General features: G+C 35.8%; 1 protein-coding gene across 4 annotated transcripts in view; it reads left to right on the top strand.

Moving 5' to 3' along the window:
• Positions 1-16,292, top strand: part of MYO16 (myosin XVI) — a 400,883-nt gene that overhangs the window by 197,730 nt on the left and 186,861 nt on the right. For 3 of the 4 annotated variants that reach the window (XM_074561661.1, XM_074561651.1, XM_074561642.1), the window contains 3 exons: positions 3,012-3,162; positions 11,517-11,627; positions 13,788-13,853. In XM_074561661.1, coding sequence (XP_074417762.1) covers positions 3,012-3,162; positions 11,517-11,627; positions 13,788-13,853 — 328 coding nt within the window. The remainder of the gene's footprint in view (positions 1-3,011; positions 3,163-11,516; positions 11,628-13,787; positions 13,854-16,292) is intronic. The other variant, XM_074561671.1, reaches the window with a different exon arrangement.

Raw genomic sequence — 16,292 nt, 5'->3', positions numbered from 1 at the left:
GGAAGGTTTACAGTAACAGAAGTTCTCTCCAACAAAAGCTATAAGCTCAAAGAGCCCACAAAAATGTCATTGCAGAATCTCCTTGATATAATTCCTTTTATATCATCTATTTACTGAGTTATAAGCTGCCATGGTGGTTCAAATATTGATAATAAAACTGCCAATTATTTGATTGTCAGCTTCCAGGTTTTTGTATAATTTTTTTTTTCTTAATAAACAAGGACATGCCAGAGGACAGTAAGCTATACAAAACCATCTCAGTTTATCTAGAAAAAACTCAACATACACGTATATGATGTGTAAGCCATGTATGATGGCTTATGCACCTAAAAATGAAAATGGCTATGCTTCCATGTAATATGCAAGATTTTTTCCCAGTTAGGCATGCCAGTAGCAACAGTCCTACCTTGTTCAAATAAAATTATCCTAGAGAACTCTCCTTCCTGTCTATTATGCAATATTATTTTGGGTTAAGTCTCCCTTTGTGGTTAATTATCTATTAATTATCCATTAATTTTCATAAAAGAAGACAGTTCATGCTAATCCACTTGCATACATTAACATAAAATCTTCTATTGTGCTGTCCTGTAGTTCAGTTTTCAATGGCATTGCCTGACTTCATCTTGAGACTAATAGAAATACATATGAATGTTGATAGAAATATTTTCCTAAAAAGCCTCTGTTTTCTGGAAACATTTTATTTCAATTTGTTTTATTTTTCACAGTATCTTTTTGAACCTGAGTTATAATGAGTTGTTGGAGTAATTTTAATACATTTTTCTTTCTTGTACTCATTCACATTTTTGTTGTAGTAAGAATTACACGTCAGCATTTCCATCACATAAAGTCCTATTACGATCTCACAAATACACATAATTTATTGGCTATTCTCCTGTACATCAATACATGCAACAAGCCTGTTAAGTCATGGCATTATTGTCCTCTTTAAGTTCAAAATGCATCTGTGGAAACAGAAGCAGAGGCTTTTTTGCTCACACTTTTCTGTGATTTACAACCTGTTTCTCTTTTGTGACACCTGAAAAGTTTATTTGTGCGAGGAGTTTATAGCTGAATTTTAAGAAGTGTTTCTAATGTGTGTTGTATACTTAACACAGAAGTCATGAGATTAAATGCGTAAGGTTCAAATCTACATCAAAAAAATCCTGGATCTTCACATTTTAAGAGAGACATCACACGAATAATAAAAAGTTATAAGTGGCAGTGCTTCAGTTTTTAATATTTGAATTCATTTCGCTTATGCTTTTCTTTAAATCTTTCTTCTCTTTGCCTGTCATTAAATCTTAAAAACAATTCAGAATTTCAGCAGTTTTGGCCAATAGCAAAAGACTACTCAAAACCAAATTTTATATTTAATTATGTTTTGTTCAGTTCTGAGTCTGGGCAAAATGTGCATTAGCATTAGTCATTTGTGCTTGTGGGAGTCACAGCTATTTCATTTCTTCTACTGTCTAATAACTGATATTTCTCATTCTATGACATCTAATTGCCAAGTTCACAAAAGTAGTTCTCTAATGGCTTTTCTGTTCTGCAGTCCAAATCAAGAAAACAGGCAAAACCAGTTGGTTCTTGGATCTTTTGTCTGTGTGACATTTGGTAAACAAGTTTATGACAAATTTATCTTAGGTAAATCAAAGCAGGAAATAGAAATTTTTATTTTCGCCAGTGTTCCGCTAGACATTTTACATTAAAATGTCTGAAACAAAACAATCTGAACCATAGATTTCATTACAAAATGTTGAAACTAATTCTTTCAATGTTTGCAGATTGAGGGTTTCATCAAAAGAAAGGCTTTGTTCATGTATCTTTTTTCCAATGGTAAACTACTTTGACTTGTTTTCCAATGAATTCTGCTTAGAAGGTGCTTTGCCTCTGCTTAGGACTGTACCTTTCTAAAACTGTCTGTGTTTCAGTTTTGTTTCCAACAGCAGTTCTTGTCTTGAATTGAAATCAGTGTTATCTATGGATCCTCCTTCATTTCATTTGAGTAAGCAGTGTATATAATCCTGGCTTTATTATAATCAGTGATCAAACTCAAGTAATTTAAGAGTATAGCCAAGATTTTTTTAAACTTAGTTTGGCATCTGGGCTTTATCCCATAGTGGAATACACTATTCCCACATTGAGTCCACATTTCCTCAATTCAAAGCACTTATGCACACGTTTTGGCAAGCAGCTGCTGTACACTCCATGAGGTTGTCTCATTTGCACTGTCAGAACCCAGATGATTATTTTTTAAGATGTTTGTGTTCTCAACTACTGGGGCTGATTCCTTGCTAATTCCTCTGGATGTACAACCCTGCCAAAATCATCAAAGATTTTGCCATTTTTTTTTTCAGAAGCGTGATGTCATCTGAAGCGTCAGTAAGGAAAACAGCTCCATGTATGTAAAATAGGTTTAACTTACACGTGAATGAAGAATATTGTGTATCGTTGCAGTAATTTCAGACTGTGATGTTTCCTTGTTTGTTTTTTTTAGCATATCACAAATTCAAAGCAGCTTTTGGTCATAAAATGCATCTTGGATATTGTCTGATTAAAAGTAAGCTAAAAAGTGATGGAATTTAATTTTAACTGCAATGGTAATATCTGTATTGAGTTATTGTAAAACATACTATTTTTCAAAACAGTATTGTGTAGGTTAATTGGGTATTTTAAATTCCGCTTCCAAATTGGCTATTGATTTGCCAGCCTAGTGCTGTCAAAAGCAGACTCATGCATATTCTCTTTGGTTTGCTCAGTTCTACTTCAGAAAAGATATGCATAAAGGTGAATTTTAAATCAAAGTGTTTTGCTCTGTGTCTTTGGGAACAGACCAACCTATGTGAACAGTTTATTTCTCACCAATTTCTTTTTTGTACTTGGACCAGGAACTCATGTCTCAGCCCTGAATTGAATCTTAGTTCTGTGTTTGTGCCACCCACATTTGGCAATCTTTTGTCTGTCTGACATCTTCAGGAGGAGTGTAACTGCATTATTGATTCTCTTTGTAGCAATCCCCTGGCTTTACCGATTGCCAAGCAAGACAGTTTGCTGGAGAAAGACACCATGTTTAAAGATTCAACTAAAGGTTTGTGTAAGCAGCCATCTCAAGACAGTGCATCCGAAAACATCACTGTGAACACCACAGCCAAAGTTGAACAGGTAACAGCATGCAGTTTCTTGAAATGTTTGTTAGTGCTTAGGTCTGGAAATTGCAAAGTTAATGTAGACCATAGTAATTTTTTTTTCCCCTCGCCACACAGCAATATCATTTGCACTGTGGAGCCTTGTCTCCTTGATCACTCCCTGCATCAGTCTGGCTTTGCAAAGAGTTCCTTCTCTGCAAATTGAACAGCTGCTTCCTACCAGCTATGGGTGGCAGGTCAGGGGCTGTAGCAGTCGGAGGCCTCGGAGCTCCTCAAACTCTATTCAGGTTCACAACAGGGGAGGAACAACTGTTAGCACTTCCCAAAATGTGCTCTTGTCTCTAACTTTGGTTTACAAAGGAAAGAAACACAACCTGGGAGGCTGCAAAACCAAAGAGAATGTCTGAGGAATATTAAGTTGCAAAATAAGTGACTGTAATTTAAAGATAGAAATTGCCAGATTTACAGCTGCAGTGTTAACTCCTTTTCTTGTGCTAATGCATTAGGATACAGGCACTGATTATTTGGATACCTTTTAGAGTTTTCTCCACAGGATCACAATCTCATTCAGTGCATAGGGTGAATGCAAAAGGAGGCAATCATCGATTGCTTGTAAATCCGGCATGTCCTAGCTTTGAATGTTTAGGACTTAAGTGTTGTTTGGGTTGGGTTTTGGGTTTTTTTGGTACAAGAGGTTTTATGTTCTGTTACATGTATTTGGGAAACACATATTCCAGAAGTATTTAGCCATTTAAGAAAAAAAAACAAACTACTTTAGAATCCAGGGTGGAGTGGAGAATTTTCATTTAAAATAATTTACTCTGAGTTTGAGGCATAACAAAAGAGCAAGATACTGATTCCATTTAAACTATGTTCAGCTCAAAAATACTGCATAACTGCCTAACTGCATAACATTTTTTTTTTAACGTGTTCAGAGGAATGTGTTAATCATATGAGATCAATCAGTGAGGTCATGTGTCAGTCATACGAGTCCATCTCTGACAGTCCTCAGCTTTGGAATCCCATAGAGCGCTCATTTCCCTACTCAGTCAGAAGATACCACAAAATGTTTTGCACTTGACTTACATCTTGTTTTCATGTCATACAATTTCTGGCCTTGCTGACTCTGCAGTGATGTGATGAAAACACAGTCAATCCAACAGAGAAGCACTGCTGGTCAGAAAAGTAAATGCTTGCAACCCTGTTAGGAGGAACCCTCCTATAATTGTAGGAAAAGAGAGGGAGGTGTTTAGCTTGTGGTCTTGCTGAGACTATGACTTCCTATGGCAGGGGGGTTGGAAATAGATGATGTTTAAGGTCCCTTCTAACCCAAACCGTTCTATGATTCTATGATTACAGAATCACAGAATGGTAGGGTTGGAAGGGACCTCTGGAGATCAACTAGTCCAACCCCCCTGCCAGAGCAGAGTCACCTACAGCAGGTTGCACAGGAACACATCCAAGTGGGTTTTGAATGTCTCCAGAGTTGGAGACTCCACCACCTCTCTGGGCAGCCTGTTCCAGTGCTCTGCCACCCTCAAAGGAAAGAAGTTCCTCCTCATGTTTAGGTGGAACTTCCTATGCTTGAGTTTGTGCCCATTACCTCTTGTCCTGTCCCCGGGCACCACTGAAAAGAGCCTGGCCCCATCCTCCTGACACCCACCCTTTAAGTATTTATAAGCATCAATGAGATACTAGATGTTCAACAGGAGCGTGGACAAGAACATATGTACTTTCTTCTGCTTGATTCTGTTTTGATACAGACTTAGCTAAAATTATTCAAGTTTTCATTATCTCTAGGCTAGACTTTTACTTTACAGTTTGTGCAGTAAAAGAGATGCAGAAACTGATGGGAAGAAGAGCACCTAATCTCCTAGGTGAGAAAGAGCAACCAGTTTTCATGCTGGTGGTTTACTCCTCCACCATGATGTAGCCACTTCAGGGTCCCAGAATTTCAAAACTTTACTCCTTCTGCTGTTTCACTATACTTCAGTGCAACTTCCCACAACAGTTACAATTCAAATACAAGACAGCTTAAAGGTGAATCTCTTCTTCCTCCAATAGTTCAGAAATTTCTGCAGAAAACTCTCTGTGAAATTCTACTTGACGTGGGCTAGAATGAATGTGTATCTTGTGGTTTTTTAGAAGCAGGAGAAACAACAAACTTTGCTCAACATCTGCAGTTGCTGAATAAGGAGTGATGCTCCCTTAGAAATGAGTAAGCAGGAACAGTCCTGTCTGGGAAATCAGCACTAACATGGGATAGGTTAGAAACCGTGCTGTTTCCGCTGTTGTGTTTTTAAATGACTGGTTGCATTAAAAATAAATAAATAAAAATCAGAGTTTAACAAAACTTTTCAGTTGGCAAGGGCTTAATATGTTTTGGCTCTTATGGACAAAAGAGCATAAAACTTTCATCATTTCAGGAAATAGTTTATTTTTTAGTAAACTAAAAAATTCCCGTGTTTTGACAAATGAAAATATGAGGAATTTTGAAGTTTTTGAAGTTTTTTGAAGTGACATAATTGTGATCCTGGAAACTGGCCTTTCTGTCACAGATATTTCTTGTTTCAGCATTTCTTGCTAATGTTTTTTGGTTGAATTTATTGTCACTCTCAGGTTTTTACAGAACAGTAAGCTGCAGTAACTTAAACCTGTTACTTACTATGAGCAGTGCTTTTTTTCTTCCATGCTGACCTCTGGCCACAAGAATCAAGAGGCAGGAAAAACTGCCATAGTTGAAGAACAGCAATCAAGACCAAAATTTCTGCGTACCTTGACTATTCATGTTAATGTAGTTTTTCTTACCCTGTAAGGACAGGGAGTGTATTCTGTACTCCTTAACCATGTATTATGAACTGTAGGTATGTGTATATCATATCCATATTTGTGTACATAATATATAGATCTTAGTTTTCAGAGATGGTATTTCCAAGTAACACACTTTTATTATTTTTCATTTCACAATTTGTAAAGTAAAATTTTTATTTAGCACTGATACCAAAGAAAAGCTTTGAACAACCCCTTCCCCCTGTCTCTGCCTCTTAGGTATACTAATCTTTTATTCTTACCAGTTGCATTCCAAACTACATTCAAAGTAATCATGTACTGTTTAATTTTTCAATAGGATATGTGGAATCATTACTTGGATTTTATGTTCATATATTATTGAAATAGATCAGCATGATATTTCCTATGCTTTGTGTCAGAAATTTCATACTTTCTTAGGCGCTATGGCATGCAGATTAGGCCTTTATTAGGGGAACAGAGAGAAAAATTTCACCTTATTACATCTGAAACATGCATTTTTAATAAAGAAAGCTTGTAACTTTTTTGGTTTTGAGAAAACTAACAGCTCAAATTTATTTGTAGCCTCAGGTTTCTTTAAGTGCAAAAATAATGAAAAAGAGCCTTAACAAAATATTATTTCTCATGAAGTAAGATTTTTATTACATGAAGCAGGGGGGTCAAATGGCTGCACTGATAAAGCATTTTGGGTCTCTCTTGGCTTGTATTAGCTTTTCTTTTCAGAGGTAAAAGATGTTCTTTGATTGTCTGTAATGTCAAGGTCTGTGCTGCCAAACAAAGCAAGCAGTATGAATAATTTCCAGAATTTTATCATAGCTGGCAATTTCTCTTCCTCTCAGCTGGGAGGGATATTTTTCTGATAGCAGATTGAAATTACTGGCCTGGAACTGAATTGTGTGCTTCATGCTACAAACAAATATAGATTAAATCTTTTATTTTGCTTAATTGGTTGTTTTTAAAAAAATATTTTGTCTTTGGCGTATAATTCTTGTTTTCATATTGTTGGCCATATGAACTATGTGATAGACTATCCCCTGATGCCCTTTTAATTGTTCTAGTATCACCACATACACAAGGGACAACTGTGTATATTGCAGTGTTACATGTAAGAGCTAGAGTGCATACTTATTTCAGTGACACAAGTATTTAAATAAGTAAAATTATTAGAGATTATTATCGAAGCAGAATGTGGATGCTGTTAAGTATATGTAATTTAAATGAGTAAATAGGAATCTTCGTTGTTAGCATTACAAAAATGTCAAAAACTAGTAACTTCCAGAGGCATATTTATATTGGAACTTATGCTGTGTTTATGGCTATTATTCTTTTATGTCTGATAAAATATGCATCATGCAATCAGTATGATAGCGTGATACATGCATCAAGGTGAAAAAATAGAAAAAACTCATCTGTACGTTTGGAAAAGTAGATGAGAAGAACAGAATTTGAAGGAGCCCACAAATAAGTTATTAATAATGTAAATAAAGTTTACTACCAGGTCAAATCAGTTGTGATTTTAATGCATTTAGAATTTCTAATTTAATTGTGATTTATTTGCTCATTGAGCTGTGAATTTTGATGCAAAGACTGTTAGAAAATGCTGAATCACCAAATCCTAAACTTCATAGGAAAAAAAAATATAAAAGTTCATGGAGGAATATTTCAACTTCCCTTCCTTGGAGTTTAACTGAGCACTTCACATTTGTAAGCACCTGTCTGTAGAGTCAGCATCTTTGGCTATATCTACATTATGAAACAAAACAAGGTAGGGCTTGTTCTGTGGCCTAGGGATATGTGGGATGGGTCAGCGCACACCTATAAGACAAAACTCTTTTCTCCCTCAAAAGTTTGGGCCATGTCAAAACAGCTTATGGGAAATGACCATTGATGCATGACCTGAATGATACCCAGGTCTTATCTGCGTGTGTGCCAGCTGACATGAGCCAAGAATGTACAAGGAAGTGTGCTAACAGTTTAGAAAATATGGAGAACCTCAGGCAGTGCTTGAATCCAAACCCTTCTTTTATTTACAAATTTACATTTGACTCTACCCTAGCGTAGGTTTAATCATTATAAAGTATATTAAGAGAAGCTCATTCTCTGGCACAGGTGATCTGAGTTTTGATAGGACACAAGGGAGTATAGTGAAGACCTGTGCCTGCTTTGTTCCTGCAAGCCAGGTGAGCACACTAATGAGGGAAGGAGGCCACTGGCTTCTGTCTTCCATCTGCTTTCCCTCTACAAGAAACTTTAAAAAGTTCTTGGAATTCTTTTGTTCATTTTGTTTTATTCCTATGTGCCTCATCAGAAACAAATGTCAAAATGTAATTCACTTTTTTTGCCAAGTGGAATTCTTGTTTTCTACCCAGCTTTACATACAACTGCCATGGTTAAAAACAAAAAGAGTAAGAAATTCCATGTTTTGTGTGACAGAAAAATCTGCATTCACTTTAATGGGGTGAGGAATAAACCTCTAGAATAGGCAGACAGAAAGACACAGGCAGAAATAGCAGGCAACCTGCGTATGTTTGTCTTGTTTGAAAGTCATATTTCGCTTTCTGAGCCTGAGAATACAAATGTTTTAAAGGGAAGTATTGTGAATAGACAGGAAAAGGAGAATAGACTCCACAAGTTCAGAGTACATCCCTTTGTAAAAAATGAATCAGTGAGATAAGGACTGTGGGAAGATACAGTGTGAAATTTACATGTTCATGTAAGAAACAATCATTACATTAGATAATCTAGTAAATAATCTCCTTGAGATACTTACTCGTTTGCATTTGTACAATTATTGCTTTTCGGACTCAATGGAATGAGAGGTGTTTCTTCACAGTTTTTATGAGAAAATAAGAAATAATTTATGGGGAAAGAAGAAAAGCATCATTAAAGTGTGCTTGGGCACTACTGCCTTCTTGTCCTTGTACCTCTACGCAGGTAGTACATCTAGAGCTAGTGTTGTAAGGTACGTTTTCCTTACTTTTTTTTTATGGGTTGCTACTTTATCTGTCTAGTTCAACATCTGTTGCAGATGGAATGCAGTTTAGATGCCTGCCTTTCCTGTTTTAGTGGGTGAGTGGAAAAACATTGAAAAATCTCTTGTTAATATTCATGCTCTTACATGCCTATGAGGTTTACATATACCATTTTAGTCGTCAACATTAATTGCCTGATGGGAGAGCTGACAAAAAAAGAAGACAGCTTGCTGTGAGGAGTTTGCCTGTTTCCTAATATACTTTTTTTAAACATTATTTTCTACTGAATATATTTATCTTTAGAGGAATAGTAAGGAAATTACTAAAGACTAAAGAAGAGGTTCCAACGTTTTTCAAGTCACTGTGTCAGTCCTAAAATGGAAGTTTTTTGAAGTCCCCAGTATTATTGTGAAAATACCGAGGACAGAGCTATTACAAGAAACAAAAATACAATGATGGCTACAGTGCCTGAAGTAGAGAAAAGAGTAGAAGTGTGCCCTCCATAGAGAAAAGGTACCACAGTGTCTGGGACTCAACAGAAGCTTGGGATCTTGAAAGCTCTGCTTACATATACCTTTCGTCTTTGAGGAGCTTCATACATGATATGTAATACTTCTTAGATTAATTTTTCTCTATTTTGCAGTTTCTTTAGTGATTAAGCTTGTGACGAGTAGGTTGATTTGGGCAAGTATATATATAAATACATATATATATACACTATGAAAAACAAGTGTGTATATATATGTATAACAGGTTTTTTGGGCTGTAAGCAACTGCATAATATCAGGATAAATAAGGCCATCAAAAAGCTTGGAAGCTAAGAAAAAATGTTCATAGTGGCACGGCGTGAGGTAAACAACTAGTAAGTACACGTTAAAAGAGGTGTCTGGGGTTTTTTCCCGATGATGTAAGGACAGTCATTTTTTGACAAAAACCTTGAACCCACAAGAATATTTAGTGTAAAATGAAGTGTGAAATTCACATTCTAATATTTGTATTTATATTTCTCTGTTTATAGACTAGAGAAGGTTTTGAGGGTTTGTAACTTCATTTGTACCATACTGGCACATGAATATGAGTAACACTGGTGAAATATTTAAGCAGAAAAAACAAGATTTTATTTTATGTCATAAGGACTAGTGGTTCTGTGGTTGTGATGTCTGGTGTGCATCGTTTGTTTCTTCTTTGTAAAATAGAAGAGTAAGCAAAATTGCATGTGAATGAGTGTTTGTATGCATGTTTCAAGAATCTTGAAACATTGAGAATAAGAGACATTGTTAGTCGTGTATTGCTAAGATTAAATTCTTCAGCAATATCACACAGTGCAGCTCTAGTGTAGGAAGTGTAGGAAGAGAACTCAGAGTGCTGTGATTTCTGAACTAGACCTTGAACCTACGGAAACAATGGACGTTCAGAAGTTTGAGATCAGATCCCCAGTATCCATAGTCTTTGGGGTCTTCTCCTTGCGAGAAGCACTCTTCCAGTTCCCTCTAAAATCTCCTAGTCTGCTTGCTGCTTCTGTCACTGACTTCCTGCCACGTGCCAGTGCCAGAGGCTGAGGATGCGGAGTTGTTCTCCAAGAAAGGGCAGTGTCTGCTTTTCTCCTGAGCCTTCATCTTAAGCTGAACAATAGAACAAAGAAGTTTCATCTTCATTGTCCATCCTCAAAACAGACACCAAGAGAGTATTTTAGTAAACTTTGAACAAACAATTCAAATAATTCTGCCATTGTTCACATGAGAATTTTCTGTTTCTAGGTATTCTGCTGAGATGCAAAAATATTTTTCTTTGGGCTGACATAAAAAAGGAATCATCCTATATTTTAAGGGTAGATCCTAATTTATAAGCACACTGCTTAATGCATCAGTGTTTATTTTGTCTTTAATCAAATTTCTCATATCACTGACTCTTTTTTCTTTTCTTCTGTCTCCTATTCTGTCTTTTTGGATTTTGTTGTGGTTTCCTTAGCATTTGCTTTACCTTGCAGAGCGTATATTATTCCTCCTAAATCTCAAAAATGTAAAGCTCATTTTATTCACCAGTTTTGGCTGAAGTAGCTGCTTCTGAATCTCTTCTGGTCTCCTTGACAACATGACTCCCACTTCTTATTAACTTCTTTCTATTCTGCAGGAAAAATTCTAATAGAATTTTAAATCATGTATGATGAAGAGTAGTACAAGAGCTTTGTTAAACACTATGCAGTAAACAGTTTACAAGTGCACTAACTTTTATAGTCTTCATTTCTTCTGCCATAAACATTTAATGAAGAGAGCAGGAGAATTGCTTTAGAGCTGGGAATCTTTATGGGTCCAGGGATAGCAGATGGCACTCTAGTAGGGGTCTATGTTCTTAAGAGCCCATCAGACTCATGCAGTTATATACCTTAACATAGATAATAATTTTTTTATGTACTTTTCTTGCTTAAGATTAATGATGTGTAATTGTTTGGGAGGAGTGACAACTTTCCACTTCTAATGCATTTTTTTTTTCATAAATTCTAGCGATCTAGGTTTATACTTCAGGTTAGAACATAATGGTACAGGATGATTTGTTGTGAAGTTACTTTATTTCTCTAATTTGTGTTTTCTAGATCAACCTAATGCCTCCAGCTCCAAATGACGACCTGGCTTCTCTGAGTGAGCTAACAGATAGCAGCCTGCTTTATGAGATTCAGAAGCGTTTCAATAATAATCAGATATATGTGAGTTGCTATTCAGCTATCAACAATAAACTTTCAAAAAGGAGCAAATGAGAGAATAGGAAAAATAGGAATACTATCATAAGTATCATACAGTAATCTGTCCCAGACTCATGACTAATATTTAAATGGATCAGGACATATCTGTATTTAAGCCCTGCAATTTCTCAAGCTTATATAGGAAAAGCAGAAATAAAAAATGGAATAAAGCATTAGATAGGTTTGGATAAAATTTATGTGTGTTTATTTCACAGAGCAAGTGTATTGGTAAAGATTGATGATCACGTGTAATCTCTCAAACTACCAAAAGATCCTTCTGTCTTTAACGTTACATTAACTTAAACATAGCACATGATTACTGGAAATTTAAAATAAATTTACATTTGAAAAGCTTGTAATTCACATGGGAGATTTAATTACTCGTCTTTTCCTATATTACAGAAATCATTCTCTATATTGTAATGTTAATCACCTAGATACCAAATGAAATAATTACAACAAGGTTTTTGTAAAGCTGGTTTTCCTGGTTTTGCCTTATTAAACTTGGGAGGCATACAGTTAGGTACAGATTACTTCTGGAGAAAAATCTGCACTTGAAAATTTTGTTATCCCTGTTCGTATCTTATTCATTACTTATTTCTAGCTTACTGAACAGCTGAGTGGCATGTTAATATGAAACATGCAAATTGTTTTGAAATGTGTAAGTTGATTGCACTGTTGAGACTGAAGGAATATGGGGAATTGGCATGTTGCTATGAATACTTTTGAAATTTTGGGAACTTCAATTCTAGTTGTTATGGCATTCGATGATAATAAAAATTCTGATTTTTAGAATTTTTATTATGAGTATTTCTTTTGCTTTTTCTCGATTTCAAAGATGCCAAACACAGATAACTTTAACTGAATTCAGGAGAATCCACAGATACTCAGTATTTATAAAAAAGAAGTCATCTTTTATTTTAAAATACTGAAAATTTTTATTTAAGAGGATCCTGCACCCTGCTTTGGCATTCTTCTTAGCTTAAGGGAAATTTATAGGCAGTGATCATTAATATTCTGCTCAACAGCAACCATTGTGCTTTAGTAGCATTCATCAATGCTGAAAATCCTTGCATTTTTGGGTGATTTGGTTCTCAGAGTTAGAAGGAAAAGTTCTTGGACTCCAATTCCAAACCAAAATCCTCCTTAGCAGTGAACACTGCCTGTTTCATGTTCCATTCTGCAGGAAAACCCAACAGCGAAGTAAGGGTGGGAGAGAGGGAGAGGGAATAAATTACTGCATTTCAGAAGAAAAAATAGTACATTTACTATGAAAGGCATTATTTTCCACCTCCCCAATTCAAAATATTTCATTTTGACAAAGGCAGCATAACTGGGACTGTTCACATGATGGTTTGTTCTCTGATGTCTTCAGAGACAGAGGTCTGGCATTTTTGCATTCCAAGAGCATAATACAGCCGCAGTTACATGTGTGAAGTGAGAAGTATAGCAGCTAGGGTGACCTATAATCTTATACTGAAGTACAACTTTCACATACAAGTGTTTGAATATAAAATAATAAAATCTTGGCACGTTTGCAGTCAGTGGATGGTTTGCTATTTTTAATATCGCCAGGATTTTTTTTCTATATGCATGTACATATGTTCATATAGACATACACATGCGTAAAAACTTATATATGCATCAGTTTCTCTGTCTTACTCCACAAGCAACATATTTTAATGTATCAATTCTGGGCAACCAATATAGCACTTCTAAATTATGTCATCTATCCCATAAAAAAAATTGCTTGAGGAACTTGTTTGTGTGGGTTTTTTTGTAGTTTGGCATGTCATGCTTTTGTAGTTTAACCAATGGTAAATGACAAATCAACTTTCAAATAATCTACTAATAATATATGCAGTGCAATTCTTCTATGCATACTTTTCCATTATGAAGAACTCAGTTTTATTACAAAAAGAATAATTAATGCTGCCTGAATTGTAAATTTAGATCTCAATTTAAAGTTATGAAGTTAAAAGCTCTGAATTCACAAGTTATGTTTAATATATTGATCACTAGATTTAAAAGGCTTTGACAAAAGTCCTTTCTGGAAGAAAATCATTAGCCTCCTTAAAGATTTAATTTATTACTTAATGAAGCAATTATATCTTCTTTTTTCAGACCTACATTGGTGATATACTGCTGCTTGTTAACCCATTTAAAGAACTCCCTATTTATTCTACTGTGGTAAGCATTCTGTCTTTACAATATGTGGGTCTTTTTCAGTGGATTCATATATTTCATTTGGCAGGCCAAACCCCTAGTATTAATTAACATATACGCCCATTTTTAATGTTGGGATCATCTTAGTCTTAATATTTTACCAGTTTTTTTTTTTAATTTCTTCCAAGGTACCACTATTTTTGCTGTGTCTTATTTGTAAAACAGCCATCTTGCTGATGTTTTGTATGAGCAGTAGCCCTTGAGGTCGTTTAAAAGTAGTTCCTGATGTATAACATGACCTTGGTGGCTTCTGACACTGACAATCTTGCAAAAATAAATGCGTATTTCATACCGTGGTTGACTGAGTTCACGCACCCCTCACCCAAAACACAATTATGGAGATAACATGGTGCAGAAAGGCTCAAAATGTCTGTCTGTGCTCCACGCCAGGCCCCTCAGTTCAGACGCCGCACAGGCGATGAGCGCGAGGTGCTCGGCAGAAGCGTGGCACTACGCTGGGGCAGTCATATGGAGGTGGCTTGTGTTGGGTGCAAGCAGTGTATGGGCAAAAGGACCTTGAGTCTATGTGTGCACTGTCTTCTACAGAAGGCCACTTAGGAAGGGCTTCAGATGTTTCTCTTGAATAGTAGTACCGTTATCTTTCTAATCTTTCACTTACGAGACAGACTAGTTATTTACAAGGGGCTTATCGTTTCCAGTACCTAGACATTGATACCAACTAACATTTAAGTGGACTTTGTAGATCACTGGGAGTAACCGAAATCCAAATGATATGATCTCTGCTTCATCCTCACTCAGCCATTTTAGAGACAGAGTATAACTGTTTATTTCTTCCCCCCCTCCCTGTTATTTTCTCACTGTTGCACTGAGATCACATTACTGCGCAGAGATCAGGCTCACTGTTGTGTTAGGGAGTGCTCAAATATGTTTATTTAGCTTACAAGAATTGTAAAATGTTCAAAATTTGTTAAGTGAACTAGTCTGGCTGTTTTCTGTGTCACATGGCTTTGTGTGTATGAGTAGTAAATTTGAGAGAAAGAAATACTGTGACATTCAGTGGCAGTATCAGCAGATTCCAAGTTGGGAGACTAAATTTAGTTTCAAGAAATGGAAATCATCCATCATCCCCAAGGTTTTAGGTGATGATATTTTTTTCCTGTCTCTGTGTATTTTTGCATTAGATACATGATCTTGTGCACCAAGAGAGAACTGTAAAGAAAAAGAATTTAGATGGTAGGCATACATATTAAAATGTTTCCTGAACATTTGCTGCATCTTCTCTTGACCTCTCTGTGATAGATCTATTTTAGCAGGTTTGGTGTGAGATACTTTTTGTCTTGTAATTGTTTGGGTCACCTTGAATGATCATTGCTTTTGCTCCATCATTATTAGCTGAGTGGCATTGTGCATTAGGCATATATTTCCCACATGATCAAAAAACCATGGTTGTAAAGTAGCTTTGTTTTCTCTGGTTTTGAAATGCTCAGATAAACTGCAGCAACTTAGCTGGTATTGTAATGAAGTCTGTAACTGTTAGATGCCCTGTGTATTAACATAATAAAATTGATGATGTCAGTTCCTCAGTAGACACTGACATGCTATATGATGTGGCTCATTAGTGTCAGCATTTTTATCTTAGGTATGTGGTTTGTTAGCTGTCAAAAAAAAAAGAATGCAAAGATACATTACGCGTGATACTATTTTTAAACCCAGGATGAAGCAATGAAAAGATTATCATGTACATTTTTCAAAAACAGCAGCACTTTAGGTTTTCTTCTTTTTTTTTAATCACTTTTCATAACTTCATGGCAATCTTTATTGTATTATCCTCCGCTGACCTCCCACATTTAGTTCTACTAAGAGTTCTACTAAGATAAATCTTTTTAGAAGTAATTATTCACTCTCAGAGGACATAAAGAATCATATACATTGATGAGCACTGATATATGTTGCTTCGTATGCAATTCAGTGCCGTTGCTAAATGGTAATATTAATGCATTTTTACGTGGAAATACACTGTATTACTATACTATACGCAGTAGTAGCACTATACTACTAGGAACATGCAGACATGACCTGGAGCTATCATAGTAACTGTAGAAGCAGCTTGTGCTACGGTTATCCTACTTTGTTACATTTGTGAAGAATTTATTTGTGTTGGATTACTGCAAATATATATATTCTTGAAGTCCATTTGTTAGAAAAGTATCTAAACTTGCAAAACACTCGCAACATCATGCAATGAGAGTAAGCGCATGAAGGTTTATCATTCTGCTTTGTGACATACTGAAATGAATTCTTGAGAATCTTCGTGGATTTAATTTTGTTTAGTCTGGTAGCTCAAAAGACCTGAATTAGAATAGGGCCATATCGTGAGGATTCATTCAACCACGGCGTCGTAGATGGTCCAAGATTCAATAGTTTAATATCTAAATAAATAAG

This window comes from Larus michahellis, chromosome 1, assembly GCF_964199755.1.
Source record: "Larus michahellis chromosome 1, bLarMic1.1, whole genome shotgun sequence".
NCBI classification, from domain to species: Eukaryota; Metazoa; Chordata; class Aves; order Charadriiformes; family Laridae; genus Larus; species Larus michahellis.
Note: the sequence above shows the minus strand (reverse complement) of the source record. Positions and strands in the feature narration are given on the sequence as shown.